At 46.1% G+C, this 19,729-nt stretch overlaps 1 protein-coding gene across 2 annotated transcripts in view; it reads left to right on the top strand.

The window, feature by feature from the left end:
• Rbm20 (RNA binding motif protein 20) overlaps positions 1-19,729 on the top strand; it is a 180,961-nt gene that overhangs the window by 120,114 nt on the left and 41,118 nt on the right. For both annotated transcript variants that reach the window (XM_078050317.1, XM_005320667.3), the window contains exons 2-5: positions 7,590-8,676; positions 10,150-10,211; positions 11,968-12,059; positions 12,377-12,465. In XM_078050317.1, coding sequence (XP_077906443.1) covers positions 7,590-8,676; positions 10,150-10,211; positions 11,968-12,059; positions 12,377-12,465 — 1,330 coding nt within the window. The remainder of the gene's footprint in view (positions 1-7,589; positions 8,677-10,149; positions 10,212-11,967; positions 12,060-12,376; positions 12,466-19,729) is intronic.

The raw sequence follows: 19,729 nt of genomic DNA, 5'->3' as shown, positions 1-19,729 counted from the left end.
GGAAGCTTGATTCCAATCTGCTATTCGTTCGGGACAGCTCCCAGTCCCATAGGCACTGTATGACTCCCACTGTATGACTCCCGTGTCCCAACTGAGAAGACCAAAGAACCATTGTATTTGTATTAAAGATTTGTTTTTGTCCTAGAGGGATAACCAATGCAAAGACAGTTCTTAGTTCAGCAAAAGTGACCTATTATGTGTGGAGGGTGATTACACCCCACCTCTTCCCCAGCCATGAGGACCAAGGCGCTGTTTCTCTTGCTCACAGGGGCACCTGTGTGTTCAGAGCTGGAGCTTTGGGCCTGTGAAAGGCTGTCCCCAGCCGACACCCTTTCCTCCCACACTGTTTGCACCCTGGCCTGTGACCATGGGGTGGGGCTCCTATCTACAGGGTGGAGGAACATTCTGTTTCCTGAACCTTCAGGAAGCAGGGCACTCTGGTTGGCAGATGCTCATACCAAAGTTCCTGCCCTGGCTTCCCTTGGTCCTTGTAGTGAGTCCACTTCCCGGAGAGAGTGTCAGGGAACCTTGTGAGAGTCAGTGTGGGCCCTGCAGAGGAACTGGGGAGGTCAATGAAGGCGGTTGAAGTAGGTGGGCCTTCTTTTTGCATTATTCTTTCTGTTAAGCAAATGAAGGAAATGTATTGGTTCATGTGCGGAAGAGACCAGAATGGATCCAGGGGAAGGTGGCTCGAGGTGCTCCCAGGAGGCCACCCAGCAGCTGCCTGTACCCTGTACCCAGGCCAGGGTCTTCTCAACTGGCTTTATTCTCAGGCAGGCTCTCCTTAAGTGGAGGCTTAACAACTGATTGAGCAACCAGACATGACAGAGTATCTTTTTCCTGATTCCTCCAATGAAATTTCAAGGAGCATCCATCCTTGAACTAACCACTTCTCCACTGTGGCCAGCTGGGTGTGGTACTCTGACTGCCTGGGTCTGAGATATGTTGCAAGGGGCTTACTATCCCCATTTTACAGATGAGAAAATTCTGAGGGCTAGAAGAATTCAGCAACTTTCCCCCAATCTCACATCCTGTAATAGGCAGACGGAGGCCCAGATCTCTGACCACAGTTCACCCTCCAGCAGCCAATCACGGACGGACCCCTGACGCATGCTCACATCTGTAGCTGAGTTAACAAGCCCAGCGTGTGGATAAGTTTTTGTTCAGAGTTCAGGAACAGCCCTTGTGTTGCTCTCTTTCCTTTACTAAGTTTCTCTAAAACTTCTGAGGTATGAACCCCTTCCTCTGCGTCCTGTTGCCTTGAGCTTGCCTCGTCCCCCTTCACGTGTCTCTCCTGTGGTATTGGAAAGGCTTCTCCTTCTCCATTTTGAGGTCTTGGCAACTTTGCATAGCTCAGGACAGATACTCAGTACATGTGGGCTGAACGGACAAACCCCTGAGCACCCTTTTGGCCATCTGATGGCTTCTCTGCCTGTATCTTGGACACTCTCCCTTCCTTTCAGAATGGAATGAAGTGCATAACAAGAATTCTGCTGAGTTTTTAGCATTCTAACACAAACTGAAGACACTCTGTCCTCTCCTTGTAGCCAAATATGAATGCATCATTGCATCCCACCTGGGACTGCAAATAAAAAGCACAAGAGATTAGAGATCAACCAGGAACACTATGGAGCGCAGACAGCTGCTGTGCCACTGTGCCTTCCTGCTGGACTCAGGAGGTTCGCGTCCTTCCCACACCGTGGAATGAAATCCCTTGAAACAGTTTTCATCTGCATCTCCCAAACATCCCAGCATTCTCCTTTATGTTGTGCTTTATCTTTAAAGCTCTTGAGAGAAATGCTGCTTTAATTTAAATATTTAAAAAAAAAATCTTTCTAAGCAAATAGACAACCAGGGTTTTTAAACTAATTATACACTGTGAATTCTTTGTAAGAATTAATGGCTCAGAGAAATGAAAGCTCAGCCCTGGGGACAGCCAGCTTTACCAGGGCCTGGCTGGGTCAGTGCACCCACCGTGTGCTGTTTGTTGTACAAGCTTGGGTCAGCCTTGGGGTGGCTGTGAGATAGATATTCTCCCTCCCTGCCTGGTGTCCAGCTTTGTAACTCACTGGGCTCTTCTCCTTCCTTCCCAGATCCCCGACCTGACTACAAAACTGCAAATGTGAGGCTTAGAAGAGGAAAGGTGCATAGAATTGCCTCCCTGCCATATACCTTAGGCCAGGGGGCATCCCTGCTATCGGAGCTTAGGGGTTCTAGAAAGGACCAGCATCTTTGCATTTCCCCAGTACTCAGTGAGTGCCTTGCATATGGAAAGCACTCAGTTGTCTCTGAGTGGCAGGACAAACTACAAATCAGTATGGATGGGTCTGATCATTTAGTGAGGAGAGAGAGAGTTCTGTGGCTTAGGCCTTTTAGAGGCAAAGCTGTTCTCCTGGGCACTGGATGCTGAGTTGGATGACCTGGGTTCTCCTTAAGGTTCTGCTCCTACCCAGTTATGTGGCTTGGGACAAACTGTTTTCCCTCTATATAAGGAGTTTGGATGAGTTGATCCCTAAGAGCCTGCAATTCTAAGCCTTCCCTAGTTGCAATGGCTCCAGCTGAATAAAGAAAGTTGACTTTTAAAGGAAGAGACCTCTGGGTTTTATCTGCTTGGGTAGAATTGGCTCCTGGCTAAGTTCCCAGAAGGTCTTAGGATGCCCATGGAGGGGGTCTGTGCTTCCCAGGGCCCCTAGAGGGATCAGTTCATAACCACCAGTTTCAGTCAGTGCCCACTCTTACCCCTGCCCCTCTGAGTGAAGCCTCTTTGGCATCTAAGTGTCTTTGGAGAGTGGGTTAATTTCATATTGCCACTTCAGTGTGCTGCCACATATATAGTGGCTTACAAGAACCAAGTTAATTTTCTTACAGTTCTGGAAGTCAGAAGTCCAAAATTAGTCTTAGTGGACTAAAGTCAAGGGGTCATCAGGGCCAGTTCTTTCTGGAGGCTCCAGAGAAAACTCTGCTTTCTTGCTTTTTCTAGTTTCTAGAAGCTGCCTGGATTTCCTTGGCTCACAGCCCCTCCTCCACCTTCAAGGCATCCTCCCTGTTTTTGACCCCTGGTCTGGTTCTTATATCTTTTCTCTCTGACTCCAGTCTTCCTGCTTCTACCGTATGAGGACTAGGTGGTTACATAGGGCATTCCTGGATAGTTTCAGGCTAATCTTATCCCATTTTGAGATCCTTATTTTGACCACATCTGCAAAGTCCTCTTTACTATGTAAGGTAACAGTCACAGGCTGTGGATTTAGAAAACGGACATCTTCAGTGGATCACAATTCAATTATCCAGTCAATTGCAGAACCTAGACTTAGGGAGAAGAGTGTATTGGAACTCCTGTGCTGGAATGGGAAATTATAGATAGTCCCCTAGGTGGGTGACCATGTACCAACTGACATGCTTAGCTGTACAACAGCAAAATCCATTTGCTCTTTGGGCATATTTAGATTCTCCTTTTTGAACTATTCAAGGGCCTTTATTCAGAGAAATGTGTACTCACATGAGATATCCACATCCCCTCAAAGCCACGGCCATTTCCTTCCTTCTTCCTTCTGTTCACGGAAGTCACTGAGTGCCCTGCCGGTGGGAGGTGGCATGCTGGCAAAATCCAAGTTGTCTCCAACATATATCCTTTCTTTTGTGGAGCTTAATTTTTCTCACAAATGGGAAAGAGTAACAAAGTCATTTTTATCTGGCTCTGAGATGTGTTTTTGTACTTGTATTTGAGCGTGGGTGGGCCTGATGTTCTGGGAACTCACTTCAAACAAAACAGCAAAACGGTAAATAAGTATCACTCTATATCACTAGATGCATTGAAATTTCAGGTTGTTAATCTTGCAAGCTAAGAATTTTAGGTTTTTGCCTTTCTTTTACTTTATTAGGATGATGTGTCTTTTCCTAATGAAGATTTTAGTTCAAAATAGGTGTTTAGCTATGATTCATGTAAAATCACTTCTAATGAAGGTTAAATATAGTTTGGGACAGTAGGTATAGGGTAAGCAAAGTGCTGGCTAGCCCTCTTGTTTTTTTATGCTGGATCTGAGTGGGTAAGTTCCTGCAACCTGGGCATGCTCTGAAAAGCACTTGTCTCTGTGGCTGATCTACAGATGCCCAGCATAGTCAGCCTTCCTGGTTGGGAACATAGCTCTTCCTCCAATGGCCTTCCAAAGGCAAAGAGGAGTCTCCAGCAAGATCTCTCTTCAGCCCAGAATATGAGTGGAGAAAATACAGCCGACTTCTCTGGAAAAAAACATAACCAACCTTGTCTTACTCTGGTCATGGAAACCAAATTGGCACCTCATTATCGCCTTGTTAGTAAGGACAGTCTGTGTGCTGGACAAACCTGGTAGGAAGAGTTGGCCCTGTGTGGGCTGGGTTTTGAGTTAAGCTTAATTGCTCTTCTAAAGCTGAACTACCGAATGCTACCCAAGTCGAAATCCATCATCAGACTTGACCATCCTCTTCTTTTGTGTTTTTGTAGTGCCTCCCCATTCCATTGCCGCCAAGATTTGTGCTGGGCCACATTGGAGTCCCCAGAGCTTGGCGACAACCAGGGCAACTCCACCTCCCTGAAAAAAAAAAAGAAAAGGTCTATAACTACCCTTCACCTTGGCCTTCCCAGTATCTTAAAATGCCAGCCTGTTCTGCCCTTGGAGCTCAGCAGGTCTGCTAGCTGGGCGGCTCTTTCACAACTTCACAGCAAGGGTTTTGACTTTTCACACAAATGGGAAAGAGTAACAGGATCATTTGTGTTAATCAGCTTTTTGTCACTGTGAAAAATACCTGAGAAAACCAACTTAAAGTAGGAAAGATTTACTTTGGCTCATGACTTCAGCCCATGGTCAACCAGCTCCATTGCTTTAGGCCCCAAGTGAGGCCTAAAGAACCCCAAGGCAGAAGGGTGTGGCAGAGGAAAGCAGCCTGCTTCACAGTGGCCGGGAAGGGGAGAGGGGAGGAAGATGGAGGAAGAGAGAGAGCAGGGGAGAGTGTGCGTACATGGCAGGGGACAAGAAATACCCTTCCAGGACATGCCCCCCCAGTTACCTACTTCCTTCATCCAGGCCCCCCTCCCACAGCCTCCACTGCCTCCCAGTGGTCCATTTGGGTATCAGTGGATTAGTACAACGATGAGGTCAGAGCCCTCATGATCCATCAGTTCCCCAAAGCCCTGACTCCGAACACTGCTGCATTGGGTACCACCAGGCCTTTGGGGAACACTTCACCTCCAAATGATAGCATCATTTTTATATAGCTCTGAGATGTATTTTGTACTTGTATTTGAATGTGGGTGTGTCTGATGTTCTGGGAACTCACTTCAAATAAGACAGGAAACAGCCGATGAGGGTGTATCAAAGGGACTGCATACTTTAATTGCCTGATGCTTCTCTTCTTTTCAAAGCCTGATTGGAGTCTGAATCCTACATGCTCACCACCCATCCTCACCAAAGTGAGTGTTTACTAAAGAGGCCATCTAATCCCCCAGAGCTGTAGGTTCTTGCCTTGCAAAATTGGGGTGAAAATGACCAAATGAAGTGACACAGGCTAAGCTCTGGCCACACCGTTGTATCATAATAGATGTGATCAGTGTCTCCTACTCCCCTTCCTCCTCTCCACCTCCACACTGCCTCCAGTGCAAAGCGCAAACCTAAGCAGAAGCCGACTTCCAGTCCAACGTGGAAGAGGCGCAACAGGCCTGTCTCCAAAGTGGGACAGTTGTGACATGCCACCACTTTCCACACGTCTCCTCTTCTTCCCCATCTGAGCTTCTTTCTCCTTTTTTGCTTCATCGTCGTTGGACTTTCGTTGCACAGTGTCTGGGACAGAGGAGACTAAACTGCCCCAGCTGGGATTTCCCACCCCACCTCCCATTCACAAGCATGCTGACTACATGGCCTGCCCCGTCTGTGGCAGTCCTGATTTCAGATTCCACAGGCCTCTTCTTCCCATTTAGATGTCTTAGAAGTCCAGTTCATCAAATGTCGAACACATTTCTTGATTATACCCACTTCCCACAAGGAATCCTTAAGACCTCAGAGCCCTGACTCTAGTAACCACTCATCCCAGACTTTCTGGCAAAGTCTGTCTCATTTCCAGACTAAGTGTCCTCATTTGGTCGACAAAACACGGTAAGCAACCAACACAGATCACCTGAATGGCCCATGTCAGGCAGAACACCACTCCCCTCCTCGCTGTCCCATAAGCTCTCCATGAGAGCTAACTCATGCCTACTACCCCAAATTTAGATTTTTCACTTGTAATTTTTGGGTTGTTGCTTATGTTAGTTGGGTTTAAGAGCTGAGTTGTTATTCTGGGATGTGAAATGAGGACAAGGATGAAAATAAGTTTGGCAAAGGTATGCATACAGTTCACTTTGCGTGCAAATCTGAAACCTGCTTTTTTTCACTTAACATTGGAGCATATGGATTTTCTCATGTCATTAAATGTTTTTTTTTTTAATTTTTGTTTTTGTAACCGGTGACTTTACCTAAAAGATTCAAGGTAGTGTTTATCATTGGCAATGATGGGCAGGGTGGGATGGGGAGAGCAAGGACCCAAGGGGGCTTTAGCCTTCTGGAATGTTTTCTATCTTAGGCTTGAAACTGAATAAACTTTTTTTTTTTTTTTTTTTTTGGTATTTAGGATTGAATCCAGATGTATTTTACCACTGAGCTAGATCCCCAGCCTTTATTTTAAAATTTTGAAAAAAATTTTAGACAAGGTCTTGCTAAGTTGCTGAGGCTGGCCTTAAACTTGCAATCCTCCTGTCTCAACCTCCAGGTCCCTGGGGTTACAGGCATGTGCCATCCTGTTTGGCTGGATATACTTTTTTTTAATGTCTTAAATTTTACATAATAAGGTAGAAATTTAAATATCTTTAGTGAATGATTACTTGATATTTAATTATGTAGATATAATTTACTCAGATCAAATCCCATCTTCCCACTATTGGATGTTGGTCATTTTCGACTTGGAACTCTTAAAACAATGTAATGTTAAATATCTTCAGATATTTTGTCTTAGAATAGATTTATAGAATTGAATTTGGGGTAAAAAAAAATATGGGTGTGAGGAATTCATATTGCCAGACTACCTTTTACCAAAGCAGTATGAATTCAGACTAGTACTGACATTCTATCTATTCCATGTAACCTCTCCAGGGCTGGGAATGTAGCTCAGTGATTCAGTGATAGAGAGCACTTGCCTAGCATGCATGAGGTCCTAGGCTCAATCCCCAGTGCCAAAAAAGAAAAGAAAAAAAGTATCACTTCCACTTAATTTCTCCAGCACTGTTCTATTTTTATTATCATCATTATTTTTAATGTTGACTGTTTTGCTGGGTAATTTTTGTTTCTAATGGTTTCCATTTGTATTTCTAATTACCAGGGAGATGGCACGTTTTGTCATATAATTTTCCAGTGGCACTTGTGTCTTTTTAAAACTTGTTAGCCTAGATGTTTTCAACTCTTTTGTATGTGGCACCCACCCATAGAAGGGTCTTATTTATGGGGAGGGGGACCAAAGATAAGCAAAAACAGTCCCTTGTCCCCTTCATTGAAACCAGCTGTGCACCTAGACCTCTCATCTTCCTGCAGTGCCGCCAAGCTCCTGGACAAGCAGCCCTTCTCTGTGCGAAATCCGAACCCTCTGCTACCTTCGCCTGCCAGTCTCCAGCTGGCCCAACTGCAGGCACAGCTCACCCTCCACCGGCTGAAGTTGGCACAGACAGCTGTCACCAACAATACTGCGGCCGCCACAGTGCTGAACCAAGTCCTCTCCAAAGTGGCCATGTCCCAGCCTCTCTTCAACCAGCTGAGGCATCCATCTGTGCTCGGTGCCCCCCACAGCCACACTGCAGTGCCCCAGCATGCTGCAGCCCTACCCAGCGCCCGGTTTCCCTCGAGTGCGATTGCTTTTTCACCCCCTAACCAGCCACGAGGCCCAGGACCCTCTGTAAGCCTTCCCAGCCAGCCTCCCAGTGCCGTGGTGATGCATCCTTTCAGCGGGGTGATGCCTCAGACCCCTGCCCAGCCAGCCGTCATCCTGGGCATTGGCAAGGGGGGCACTGCTCCAGCCACCACGGGATTCTACGAGTATGGCAAAGCTAGCACTGGCCAGGCATATGGCTCTGAGACAGACGGTCAGCCCGGCTTCCTGCCAGCCTCAGCCTCTGCCTCAGGCAGTGTGACCTACGAAGGGCACTATGGCCATGCAGGACAAGATGGCCAACTTGCCTTTTCCAAAGATTTCTATGGACCCAATGCCCAAGGGTCCCACGTGGCAGGTGGATTTCCAGCTGAGCAAACTGGGGGCCTGAAAGGCGAGGTAGGGGCCCTGCTGCAGGGTGCAAACAGCCAGTGGGAGAGCCCCCCTGGATTCTCTGGCCAGAACAAAGCTGATCTTGCAGCAGGTCCCAGCCTGTGGCCTCCACCGCCCAGCCAGCCCTATGAACTGTATGACCCCGAGGAGCCCACCTCAGATAGGACCCCTCCCTCCTTCGGGGGTCGGCTCAACAACAGCAAGCAGGGTTTCAGCGGTGCCCGGAGGCGGGCCAAGGAGGAGCAGGCCATGCTGTCTGTGCGGCCCCTGCAGGCCCACGAGCTGAACGACTTCCACGGTGTGGCTCCCCTTCACCTGCCGCACATCTGTACCATGTGTGACAAGAAGGTGTTTGACTTGAAGGTGAGTCATCCAGGGCAGGCTGGGAGCCACAGCTGGGAACCCACTCAGGCTCCCGCCCCCATCCAGCTGGGCCACAAGGTGGACATTTGGGGACTAGAGAACAGAACCTTGCCAGGACCCTGGATTAAAATGACAGGTATTAGAACCTAAAGGAATTCACAAATGTGTCGGGGGCCCGGCCTTGCTTTAAGGCAAGTGAGAGATTCCTTGCCTCATTTATAGATGAGCAAGCTGAGACCCAAGGGGATGGAAAGACCCCACCTGGGGGGCAGAGAAGGGCTCTGGGACTTGTCTCCTGCCTCCTTATGGAGGGCTGTTCCTCTGTGGTGGGCCTAGAAGCCACTATTCCTCAAGTACAAGCATTGGATTGGGTTTGAAAGGAAAAGAAAACGTAGAAACTTAAGAGTCATGGGCAGGGAGCAATTTTTAGGTGGGACTTAGACAAATTATTATAAGGGGCCTCAGCCTCATGACACCTCCCCACTGGTTTTAAGATGCTTTGAACTGCTATAAACAAAAGCCCATTATAGTGTAATTATCCCCCCCCCAAATTTATTGATGATGCAGTGATATATTCCTAAGCGATGATGATTGTAATAACTGACATATATTAAACCCTTTCTGTGTGCTGGGGTAACTCTATGAGGTATACCTGGGGTTATCTTCACTTCACAAACAAGAAAACTGAGGCACCGAGACGAAATGGCGCACCTCAGACCTCCTATCTGGAAAGTGGCAGAGGAGAGATTCAGATGTGGCATGTAACTCAGTGGTGGGTCCTTGTTAGCATGTGTGAGGCCCTGGATTTGATCCCCAGCACTACAGGAACCAAAACCAAAAACAGGTCTGACCCGCCCCTAGCCTGTGCCTCTTAGGTACTGGACTGTCCTGCCTCCCATTTCTCATTCAGTCACGGAATATAATGAAGTCCTTCCTCAGTGGGAGTCACATCACAGGGTGTTACTCACCTCTGTCTGGGTCAGATCATCCATGTGCGTCCCTGTGACTTGGTGGGACATGCCCTCTCCCTTCCAGCTTGGGGAGGGGACTGGCTAACTCTGGAGGTGCTCAAGGATTGTGTCTTCCATAATCCTTTTCTAAGGCCTTTTTACTGGTGAGTCCACTGGTCAGAATCTCCCAGTTGGCTATAGAAATGGGTGTGTTCTCTCTGTAAGAACAGAAGGAGCAGCAGGGGGTCCCAGGGTCCAGTGAAAGGGGAAGAAGGAGTCTGACTGTCAAGTTTGGGTACTGTCCAAGATGGGCATGGGATGTATGGACCAGGGGTCCCTGGAGTGAGGGCAGGGTGAGGAGGCAGGAGCAGGGGGCGGAGGGAGGGAGAGGAAGACATGCATGTGCAGGGTGGACCAGCCTCTGGGAGCCCTGTGTTCCCTGCCTGACGATTACTCTGCACTCATCCTCTGCCTCCCCGTGATGCAATTCTACTTTAGTCATCTTTCTTTCCTTCTGGCCTAGGACTGGGAGCTGCATGTGAAGGGGAAGCTGCATGCTCAGAAATGCCTGGTCTTCTCTGAAAAGTAAGTGCTCTTCCAGAGATTGGATTCATGCGTGCCCTCAACAAGATCTATAACACCTGTTGTCTGTTGTGCTCTGTGCTGGGTGCAAGGGAAACCACAGAGAACAAAATAGGCCAAGTCTCTGTCCTCGAGGAGCTTACACTCAATGCAGAGGAGACACACAATGAAAAATTAGCATTCCTGGTGGTAAATGCTAAGCAGAAGGCAGCACTGGGGCAGGGTGGGAAATGTGTGTGCGTTCACGTGGGCACTGAGGGGCTGGTCCTTGCATTTCAAAGAGGGCATTTGGAAGAGACTTCATTGAGGACACCTCAGGAGAGGATGGAATGAGCCTGGGGCTGTCTGGGGGAAACACATTCCTGGCAGACTGGACAGCAGGTTTGAAGGCCCTGCAGATGATGTGGACCTGGGATACTAGACAACATCCATTGTGATCAGGGCAGAAAGGCAGGGAGAGAAGCCAGGGAAGTACCAAGGCCCAGGTCCAGAGACCCAGCCACTGTGAAGACTCAGTGCTGCTGTGTGATTGGAGCTATTGGAGGGTTGAGCAAAGCGGTGATGTGCTCAGACTCCAGGACAGGTCCCTGACTGCCATGCTGAGAATAGACACTCAGCAGCCCAAGTAGATACCTAGAGACCAGTGGAGGTGGAGAAGAGAGGGTCTGGCCCAGGGGTGTAGAATAGACAACTGGGTTCTGAATTTTGAAATGGGCCCATTTGTAAGATCTCCCCTTATTATTCGCAGCAGCCAGAATTCAAGAGCAGCTGGAACAAATGAATGGGTAACAAAATGTGGTCTGTGCACACGGTGGAATATTACTCAGCCTTAAAAAGAAAGGACATTCTGAAACATACCTCAGCATGCTTGAACTTTGAGGACATTGTACTGAAATAAGCCAATCGGAAAAGGACATATACTGCGTAATTTCACTTGTGGGAGGCATTTAGAGAGGACAGACTCATAGAGACAGAAAACAGATGGTGGTTGCCAAGGTGTGGGAGGCTGAGAGTCAGTGTTTGGTGGACACAGAGTTTCTGTTTTGCAAGATGAAGAGTTCTAGAGATGGATGGCGGTGGTGGCCGCACAATAGTGTGGACGTGTTTTTATGCCACTGACCTAGTATCTTCAAAATATCGAAGATGGTCAATTTCATGTTGTGGTTTATCACAACTTACAAATAATTTTAAAATTTACAATACGGTGGCATTTAGCACATTCACGAGGCTGTGCAGACATTACCACTATCTAGTTCCAAGATATCTTCATTCCCCCCAAAGGAAGCCTCAAACCTGTTAAGTCTCTGTCATTCCCCTTTCCTTCCCCCACCTCCCAGAACCACCCATCTGCTTTCTGTCTCTAAGGATTAGCCTCTTCTGGACATTTCAGGTAAATGGAATCCTATGTGACCTTTTGTGACTACCTTTTAAAAATTTAACATAATATTTTGAAGCTTCATTCACACATAGACCTTTTTATGGCTGAACGATATTCCACTACATGTGTATGACATTTTGCTTAACCATTCATCTTTTGATGGGCACTTGGGTTGCTTCACAGAATATTATTACTGCGAATAATATTCACAGTATTCAGCATGGTGAATACTGCTGCCGTGAACAGTCGTGTACAAGTTTTTCTGTGAGGACCTGTTTTCAACTATTTAGGGTCTGAACCTAGGAGTGTAATTGCGGGGGCATATGGTAATTTTTCATTTAATTTATTGAGAAACTGGTTCACCCTCTCACCTCTCTCCAGTGCTGACATCCGGTGTGTACTGGCTTCGGCAGAGGGAGCACTGTGTGGCTCCCCGACTGGCACAGCTGTTTACAGCCCTGCTGGAAATGAAGGTGAGCACAGCCCTACAGGTCACAGTTTGCAGTCAGCTACTGCAGGCTTATTATGTCCTGTCTTTAAGAACCAGGACTTCTCTGATGTGTCCTTCCTGTGCATTTATGAAGCAAACAGATCCCAAGTCACTAGCATGCGTCAGTATTCCCAGAGATATTTCATACTTACAAGTATTGCTGATTACAACATGCCCAGAGATGTAATCAGGCCAATCACTAATAAATGTGTTAAAAGGAAATTTTTAGTTTTCTCATCCCATGTATGTCCTTAGCATGACTCCAAAGTTTTCACCTGGCTTGTATCACTTATTATTTAGAATATGCCTCAAATCTTGGAACATCATACGCAGCCATTCCAGCAAGGCCGTTTGCTCAATCAAATCCTGCCTTTCCTTCTGGGACAAATGTGAGTACAGAAAAGCCTTTTCTCCATTGTCATCCCCAAAGCATTTGCTTTACTTGCTGCTTCTGGGCTTAGAGATGCAGAGGAGGCTGGGATGCAGCTGTGAGGATGAGGCTTTGTGTCCTTCAGAAAAGCATCCCTAGACGGAGCCAAGAGGTGCTGCCTTCAGTCCAGCTAGTATCGAAACATGCAGGAAGAAGCTGACAAAATTCTTCAAATCAAAGGCATCCACTGGCTTTCTAGCGGGCAGCACTGGTTTAGAAAACCAAATGAAGTTTGAGCTTTTATTTTTTTTTAATTCTAAAATCATTTCTGATGTTTTATTAAAGTAGATCATTCCCTGTGTGAGGGTAATTCTGAAACTTGAGCCAAAAAGAGAGAGTATTGGGCAGTAGGGACCACATACTAATTGTGCTTGCTGACCCCTTGGGGAAATGATTGGTGCCGTCTAATGATTTTTGTTTTCTGTTTTTAGTTTTGTTCTCTCTGCATAACATGCATTTAGTACCTCAAATTCTTAAAGCTTCATCTTTCCATTGCCCAACGGTTGTGACCCCCTTTCTTACACTACACTCCCTTTCTTACACTACACTCCCTTTCTTATACTTCTTGCACACCTGCTGTGTGCAGCCTCCCACTCTGGCACGTGGGACATGAGGCCAAACAGGCTACAAAGCAAAATGCGCCTGTGGCTGCACCCAGCTAGAGGGCGCCTGGCTCAGTGTCTTCCCTCTGCCTGTGTTTTTCAATTTCTGTTGAGTGGAGCTGCAGCCTTTCTCTCTCCTTGTGCACAAGCTCTCTGCAGCCGCCCTCCACGTGCTGTCCCCTTCACATGTTGGGGCATTTGTGCAAAACAGGGAAAGAGCAGGCTGTGAAGTGCAGCTTCTAGACCCAGGTGGGTGAGTGAGTGGGGAGGAGGGAGGTTCATCACCACACACGAGGCCTGTCCGGGCCCCAGAGTCTGTCTATTCAAGTCTGTTTTTGTGATGTTGTGTGGGAGAAGGGCTTCGAGATAGCACCTGTCTGGAAGCCCACATTTTCATGAAAGAGAATTTGATGGTTTCTTTCTGCATTCTCACCACTTAGAGCCAAGTCCAGGTCACTGGCAGCTTTGGGTCAGTCTCAGGAAAGTGGAATGCTGGTGTGAGGTCCTTTGTCTTTAAGGACAGACCCCTAGCAACAGAACTTTATGTTCTGTGCCCTGACCCCCAGGGCACAGGGGGGTTTCCAGGCCCTATGGGTAACAGAGGCACCTGTGCCCACATCCTGCCCTGGGACTCCAACCCCAGGCACTGAGGTGGAGGGGACTGTAACTGAGATAGGGAGGGTGGGACTGGGTAACAAATGGCCCAAGGGTCAGAGCTAGTACACAGGCCACTTCTAGAGCACAAGACAGAGAGTTGGCATCAACTGAGCCCCTTATAAAGAGAACTGGAGGGACCAAGGATGTAGCTCAGTGGAAGAGAGAGCACTTGCATGCAATGATTCCTCCCCCTAGTAAGTCCTCCATTCCCTCCCTCTCTCACCCCATAAGCTGCTTAGGAAGATCTGAGGCTACCTTGGGGGTGGCAGGGATTTCCCTAGTCTCAGCCAACCATGGAGCAAGATAAAGAGGCCAGTCATGTGGGGCATCCAGATTCTTCTGCACCAGGACAGCATTCCCAAGATGAACTCAGGCATTTGAAGGCATTTTCTATAAACTCCATGTAAGGGGAAAGCACTGTTTGACTGGCTTTCTCATTATAAGTTCTCTGAAGTCTTGCTGGTCACTTGAGCCTTCCCAAGGACATCTGGGGGAGAGCGCAAAGGCTGCCCCAATCAGTTCCTGCTTTACCCATGGCTGATGTTCATTCACACCCTCTGTTAGATTTTGGAGCCGTGTTAGTCATTTTTGGCAAATGGAATTGAAGGCATCCGTATTTCTCTTTTGGAAAACCTGAAATGCAAATGTATTAACATGTGAAGACAAGTTGAGAAATGAAGAGCTGATTGATCAGTTACTGAAAAACATTTTTCAGGACTCCTTTAAGGAGCTGGAGAGTCCCTCAGATAGATTATGGATTTTTTTTTCTTTGTACAAATACTGATCTTCAAAGACAAGCAGGCATCAAAGGTTGACTCTGCTGTTAACAAAGGGTGCTCTGACAGGCTCCAGTGAGTGCCGAGAGCCTCTTTTGCATACAAATTTATGATTTTCCTGCATACAAATGTTATGCTTATTGTGAAAATTCATACAGAAAATAAGGCCTTAACAAGGAGAGGGTAACCCCCCTCAGAGATCTCGAGAGGGCTTTGATGCTTTTTCCCCCACAGGCGTGTGCCAGGGTCCTCTGTTGAATTCCATTCACGTTCATCTTTTCAGAAACACGTTTTGTTGGGTAAAATCAGGCACAGCCAGGACTCTGCCACTGTAGGATCACAATTGTATGTGGTGCAAAGAGCCTTACTGCTTCTGAAGCGCCCTGTATTTAAGCAGGAGAACCAAGCCCCCCCGGGGCTTTGGGATGAAGCCTATAGAACATACCTGAACTGCTCTGAATTTCAACTGACCCCAAAACCATTGGCCACCATCACCACCCAGCTCTTCTGGCAACAGCTGGGCTACATTTAAAAAAACTTGCCTTGTCTCTGCTGGAGTCCAAACATTTCACTCCATGTTTATTTCTTGATGTTGTTGTTATTATTTGGTACTGGGGCTTCTTCTTCTTCTTCTTTTTTTTTTTTTTTTTTGGAGTGCTTAACCACTGAGCCACATCCCCAGCCCTTTTATTTTTTCATTTTGAGATGGGGTCTCACCAAGTTGCTTAGTGCCTCACTAAGTTGCTGAGGCTGGGTTTGAACTTGAGATCTTGCCTCAGCCTCCCCAGTTGCTAGGATTACAGGCGTGCACCACTGTGCCTGACTCTCCGTGTTTATTTTTGACAGTGGACTGATACTTGTGTGCTGTGTTTGCTGGTGGCAGGGTTATTTGTGTCTGTCCCCAGTCCCTCCCACCTCACTCCAGGGTCTTCAGAGATGGGTGTTCCCTTTCACTTAAGCTGCGGCCATTTGACAGAGCAGAGGCTCCTGCTCCTTGGCCGCCTGAATAGTCATAAACAGCGTAATCAGGTTTCTGGAAGGGGCTGCTGGGGCCTTCTCAGGCTGTAAATAGTTTCTTGTGCCTGCCTAAGGTGCATTTTGCCTGTAACTGTCTCCATAAAACCGTCGTGCAGGTTTCACAGCCACCTTGGAGTTTATTTAGTGCAGGTGCTGTGAATGGGCCTCTCCAGCCTGGGACGAAACACATGGTTTTTATTATTTCTTTCTCACCAGTTCCCAGCACTCTGGGGACTTGTGTAAAAAAGGAAACTGAGACTCAGGGAAACAAATGTTTGTGGAAGACCAAAAGGTTAACGTCATAGGTTATCCCTCAGACACTGGCTGTTTCTAGGACATCTGTCTGTCCTTCTGAGTTTATGGCTCAGAGTACTCTAGTCTCCTGACTTCCTGAGCCTCAGTAGTAGTAAATGATATGACCTGTTCTACCTGCGCCCTGTCCCTGCCCCACCATCCCAGCTGATATGATTTCTGACCCCTCAGCAGGGGACATTTTATGCATTTTTCAGCTACATGGGAGGCTAGGCAGGAAGATCGCAAGTTCTAGGCCAGCCTGAGCAACTGAGTGAGACCCTGTCTCAAAACGAAAAATAAAAAGGGCCGAGGATATAACTTAGTGGTAGAGCAACCCTGGGTTCAATCCCCTGTACTGCAAAAACAAACAAAAGTAACACAAGACGGGGATATGACATTTGTCCTCCTGTCTCTGTGAGTGGCCATCTTGTGAATAGCTTTTGTTTTTTTTGGAAAAGAAGTAACACATGATGTAAAATAATAATAATAATAATAATAATAATAATAATTTCTGACATTAACAAATATGCAAAAATAGAAACTCCTTTTTTGCAGAGAAAACTATAGATATCTTTTACTATAACTACAGATAATTTTGGCTAATGTATGTATACATGTTTAATGAATAAAAGTCTATTTTTTTGCAAAAGTCAAGTAATGCCATATAATCCATCAAGCAGTTTAGTGTTTTTTGCTTAACATGAGTTCTCATATTTGAATTGATTTCCAACACCTTCCCATATCAGAACATAGTCTTATTTTATAACATTTTATATTATGTGAATTTACCTTCATTCATCAATTCTGTGATTGATAGTTTTCAGTGAGACCTGAGTTTTAATCACAATCTGCCACTGTTAAATTGACTGCAGATTAATTTCCTCATCTTCTCCCAGGCTTTAGTGTCCTCACATAGTTTGGGGTGTAGGCCAGACTACCTCCAGTTTAATCCCATGATTCCGAAGTTTACAGGGATAAAGTTGCCAGCATGTGAACCACCCAAGATCGCAGGCAGGTCTGGCATGAATTCACTCAAGTCAAAGCTAGTTTGCTCTATAAAATATTTGATAGTGTCAATAAAGGCTTCCATGTTAAACTAAGATCTATAGCAATGAAATCCATGCCCATTTGCCGTCTGCAATATTACCTTCAGAGTTGACATCATGAGGAGTAAACATTTGCCCTATATCTGTCCTTAGGTGTGTTTAGCACACAACCAGCAGAGGTCTGCAGACTCTGTGCTACATGCAATTAGGTCACAAAAAGAGAGGAGGCTGAAGCACAAAAATCACTTATTGAAGATCGAATCTATACTCCCAAGTTCTAGGAAGCATGTTGAGAGACTTCTTTCACCTGATAGGCCTGTTGCCCCGAGCCACATCCTGATTGAAAGTTATTTGAACTGGGCCTCTTCTTTGAACTCATGTGCAAAGCCTGTTCCTACTTGCACCAAAGGGCATTGTAAGGTCTCAGAACCTTCGTTTTCAAGTCTGTTTGCTTCTTGCACATTTCGCCTCGCTATAAAAGATTTGTGGGTGAGTTGGGAGGTCTGGGCCCCAACCATCTGAACTATTAGAAGCAGCATCTGGTTTTAAACGAGCAACCTCAGTGAGCGAAAATGCATAGCCCAGGACTGCAATCCCAGGGGGGCATTCGAGGTTACTGCTGGCCTGCAGGCAGGCTGAAGGCTCTGCCAGCTGGGAAAGGATGATTTTCCCTCTAGGTTGGTAATGAGGGCTTTGGTTACAGCCCTGACACTTCAGCTCTCTTAGACATCTGACCTTGGGCTGGAGAGTTTCAAATGCACCTGTTGTCTTTGTGTCTCCTGGGAGCTCAGCAGGCAGAGCAAGACAGAGGACATGAACTGAGCCTGGCAGTGCTCACATCAAAAATTCAAGACCGTGAAGTCTTCCCATTCTCTTTAAATTCATCTGCTCATCTTTTAAAATTTATTTTTGATAACTTTCAATATATTTTAAATTCATAGAAAAGTTACAAAACAGGTATTAGGAACTCCCATAGAACTTTTGCCCAGATTCATGTTTTGCCCATTCCTTTAACATCTCTCCCTTGCTTTCTATCACTCTTAGGCAGTTACACATTTTTTTCCTGAGTCATTATTTTGGAGTAGGTTGGAGATATTGGACCTCTTCAACTCCATTTCAGTGTGAATTTCCTAAGAACATGGACTTTCTTTTATGTAATTAAAGCAATATTTTCCCCCAATCTAGGATTATTATGATGGCACATCCCTTAATGGCTGGCGAAAAGGAGATCAATCTGTATTTATGGGAGCCTGCTGATGCCAGGCATTGCACAAAGGCACCTAACTTACATTGTGGCATTTTATCTTCTTAACAGGGCTGTGGAATAAATTTTTATAGGATAACTTTTAGAGGCGAGTAAACTTGGATCTGGAGAAATTCAGTAATTGGCCTATGCTGGCCTTCTGTGACTGGGAAGCAGAGACACAGACTTGAGTCTGTCTGATTCCCCTGCTGCCCTGACCCTGGTGCCTGGTGTCTATAAAGCATATACATGATGTGGATCTGTTCTCAGAGAAGCACCAGGCCTGGGTGTCTAGTTCACCTCAATGTATCTATCATCTCAACTCTCTCGGGCACCATGGCAGCAGATTTAGAGAGCAGCAGAGCTCACAAACAAGAAGATAAACTTAGAGCTTATCTGTAGTGCTGGAAAGATGAGATCATCACCAACACAGACAAGCATGCCTGAAAAGTGAATATGTTTGTAAGTGGATGTGCAGCTGAACAGCTGAGCTCAGACAGAGAGACAGCGAACAGCACACTGACTGGGTGGGTGATGAACAGCAGGGCTTTCCTGTTTATGCTGAGCACCAAGGGGAAAGGTATCATTATCCTGTGTCTTATGGCTTAGCCTTCAAGGCTTCTGGGAGGAGTGAAATTTAAGAACTTAGAACCATAAACATAGTTCTTTTATATATGGAAAAGACTTTAGACATATAGGCCACCTCCCTCATTTCAGACATGGGAATAAGGCCCAGAAAGGGAAACTAGTTTTGCACCTAATCAGTGGCTGGGTTGGGAATGGAACCCAGGTCCTCTATTTTCCAGGATTGGCTTCTTTCCACTCATATCAGAAAGTCCCATGCTTTTGATAGTCCAACATCCCTTTTATTCTGTGCTCTTACCCCAAGCAGCCCCTGTCCCATATTCCCTATTTCGAAAGATTTTATCTGTCAAGTACTTATATTAATGTAATTAATATACTAGTAATTAACTAACTACCTATTTTCACTAATCAAAGATACAGACACACCAATCAGTATAAGATCTCAGTTGTGTTAAAAGAAAAACTTCAGATCAATTAAGTTTAACAGGATTTAACTGAGCAAAAAATGATTCACAAATCAGGAAATCCTCAAACCAAAAACATGTTTAGAGAGCTATACTCCACAAGGTGGGTGAGCAGCATTGATGGACAGAAAAGGGAAGTGAGGAAGGGACAGGTGGATTGGTTATAGCCAGGCACTTACTTTATTTGAATCTCTTCTAATTGGTTGACTGCCTTTGATTGATTGAAGTTCAGTGGCTGTGATTGGTTGAGACTCAGCTATTTGTTACAAAAGTATACTCCTAAGGCTTTTTGTGAGTTTACTTACTAAGTTAGGTTGTGGGGTGTTAAGTAAGGACTCCAAGTATAGAGGCTTCCTTAGGCCAAATTTAGTTTGATTTGACACAAATTTACCATATCAAGAAAGTGCCACAAAAAAAAAAAAAATGAGGGAACTCAAAGTACGACATCACTTCAGCTTTTGGAATGTCAAAAATGTTATCTAGCCCCCCATACCTCTGCTGTTTGATAGTTCCCCTTTATCCTTGGTTTAGCTGTCTGT

Source organism: Ictidomys tridecemlineatus, chromosome 1, assembly GCF_052094955.1.
Source record: "Ictidomys tridecemlineatus isolate mIctTri1 chromosome 1, mIctTri1.hap1, whole genome shotgun sequence".
NCBI lineage: Eukaryota > Metazoa > Chordata > Mammalia > Rodentia > Sciuridae > Ictidomys > Ictidomys tridecemlineatus.
Note: the sequence above shows the minus strand (reverse complement) of the source record. Positions and strands in the feature narration are given on the sequence as shown.